Here is a 2,491-nt window from a genome sequence, read left to right as displayed (position 1 = left end):
TACTGGTCTCCAACTGTTTTTTCTTTCTGTGTATTTTCAATTGACATTTTTTATTGTGCTTTTGAATTGTATGCCATGATATACTGTTATGTTGCACAAGTTTTCTTGCTTGTTACACTTTTTGTTACGATGTTTCTTCATTTTATTACCATCAACTGTCATTGTCTTTAATTATGTCCCTGAACTTGTAAAGCTGTTTCTCTTAACAATGGGTACTTTGGAAATGGTAACAATTGCTTTTCCATGAACGTCAAGGCAGGAAGTGCATTGTTTCTTTAAAAAAATTACCAGATGTTTTTGAGTGCTGACTGCTAGCATAAAAAACCCAGAAACTATTATTTTCCAAGTTCTCTAAGTGTAATTTTGTTATTGTGTAACTTCTGTTTGCATTTAACTGGGAATTACAGCCTATGCCATTACTAAAGACTGGAATTTCTATCAAGTTAAGTGTATAAAGATGGAGTCCATTTATATGAATACTAACTCCATGTAAATGGACTATAGGTTGTTACTTTTGCATAGTAAGGGCTCACCAAGAGGGTGGCAGATTGTAGTTTAGGAAATCAAGGGGTCTCATTAGTGACCTAGGGCAGAGGTACAGTTGGGTTGCATGTGCTTTTCTGTTCTCTGTCTTGCTTCTTCACCTCTTCCCTCAGTTAGGGCCCCTGTTTTTGCTTTTTAAACAAAATATTATGTCATTACTAAGTAACAGACAAATGGCAGAGAGAATTTGTGAGAGAATCTCACTGAAGGCACCGGCAGGATTCAGAACTTGCAAGATCAAAACAATTTGCACTCTCTGAGGCAAAACATTTTTCCTGTATACAACCAGAGTGTCCAACTTCTCTACTTCCATAGGCCAGTCATGCCCTGATCTGCAGGTGTGACCCTGACAGCATCTTGGAGGATTAACTGTCCGGGGCAGCCTTCAAAATCATCTCAGAACAAATAAAAGTCTCTGGTTGACTTGACTTGGCCAGCAAGCTGCCCGGGGGACAGCTCTGACGTGGGTCACACGAAGGTTTCTGAGTGTTAACAAATGCTAGTCTAAGGAAGGAGAACCTGCTTTCTGTCGCACTGCGTTCTCCGTTGTCACCCAGTTTAGCTCTGGAGCTGGCATGCAATGTGGATGCACATTTTGAGCTGGGTCTGTCTGAAGCAATGCGGGAATGGATGCGGAGAGCTGGACTGTTTCGGGCTGACTCCCCGCGAGGCAGCGGGCAGGACAGAAGGAATGCACCTGCACTGTGAGCGTGTTTTCAGCAGCCGCGCCTGTTCAGCTTCATCTTTCTGTATCAACAGTGGGCTGTTTCACATCTGCACTGTGATTAATGCACACTGAGAGCTAGTTACTTGCAAAAGGCAAAATGGCTCAAAGTTTTGACATAAAAATGACTGCTCTGCAAGAATGGAGACAGAAAAAAAGAGGTAGGAAATGGAAAAAAAAACAGAAAGAAAAACATTTCTCAGCTGCAAAAGTGATTCCCAAATATCACCCACCAAAAAAATACGGTAATCATAGTTTAAAAAAAAGAGTATTTTATAATGGAAATCACATCTTGGCCTTAGCTGTAGCAATGCTAGAATTTAAAGGCCCATTTGCAGTGGAACCGATGGTTATCTGTGAAAAGCATGGCGAAGGTGAGCGATTCAAGTCCACCTCGCTTGGTGGACTGCCTTACATCAGTTAAATTGCTTCTTATGCTGTGCCTGCTTGTGGCCACACTCTGAATACGGGCACCCAGGGACCAGCAGCTGGTTTGGTTTTGTTTTCTCTGACTGGAGTAAATGATTATTCTTTGTCCCCGGTGGGCATGGATCACAGACAGAAAATACCCAGCACCTCACACTGAAATGAATGCATTTTATTTTTGATTGAAAATGAAAATGTACATTTTTAATGATAAAAGTATATCTTTACAGTCAACAACACAGTAAGAAGAAATTACCTCTGCCTAAAGTACCTGGATATTTGTCACCCACATTGTTCCCAGACTACGCGAGCTGGATTAGAAGCCTTTCATGATAGAACGATACTCTCTCTGATGTTCCACGAGTTTCAAAAATACTTCATATTTCTTGTCATAAAATCTGTGTAAAAAAGTTAAATTGAACAAAGCCTGAAATTTTAGGGTTTAAATCCCCTGTAACAGATGTTTGCTCTCTTCACTGAAGCATCAAAGTAGCTCTGAGTCTTGTATAATTACAAGTTTTGCTAGGGTCAGAGTCCTGCGTGCTGCCAGAGTACAGCTGCCACCCAAACAAGCGATTTCAAGCAGCGATTACACCTCGTGTTTACCCCACAGCCAGCTTTGATGCTCGGTTTTCCCTCCAGAGCTCCCTGCGGGTGGCAGGGGTACAACCCGGCCCCGAGGTCTCCCCGGCTGCTGGAGGAAAGCCCGGCGCTCGCCGCCCTCCCTCGTCCCGCCTGCCGCGCCGCGCCGCCGCCGCCAGGGGGCGCCCGCGCCCCTCGGCCGCCGCCGCCGCTCGG

At 43.9% G+C, this 2,491-nt stretch overlaps 1 protein-coding gene across 10 annotated transcripts in view; it reads right to left on the bottom strand.

Annotated features, from left to right (window-relative positions):
* Nucleotides 1–1,850: 1,850 nt before the first annotated feature.
* FGGY (FGGY carbohydrate kinase domain containing) overlaps nucleotides 1,851–2,491 on the bottom strand; it is a 153,534-nt gene continuing 152,893 nt past the window's right edge. For all 10 annotated transcript variants that reach the window (XM_026105120.2, XM_064516265.1, XM_026105110.2 and 7 more), the window contains one exon: nucleotides 1,851–2,091. In XM_026105120.2, coding sequence (XP_025960905.2) covers nucleotides 2,010–2,091 — 82 coding nt within the window. In that variant the 3' untranslated portion in view covers nucleotides 1,851–2,009. The remainder of the gene's footprint in view (nucleotides 2,092–2,491) is intronic.

Source organism: Dromaius novaehollandiae, chromosome 8, assembly GCF_036370855.1.
Source record: "Dromaius novaehollandiae isolate bDroNov1 chromosome 8, bDroNov1.hap1, whole genome shotgun sequence".
NCBI classification, from domain to species: Eukaryota; Metazoa; Chordata; class Aves; order Casuariiformes; family Dromaiidae; genus Dromaius; species Dromaius novaehollandiae.
This window is presented reverse-complemented; position numbering and strand designations above follow the sequence as displayed.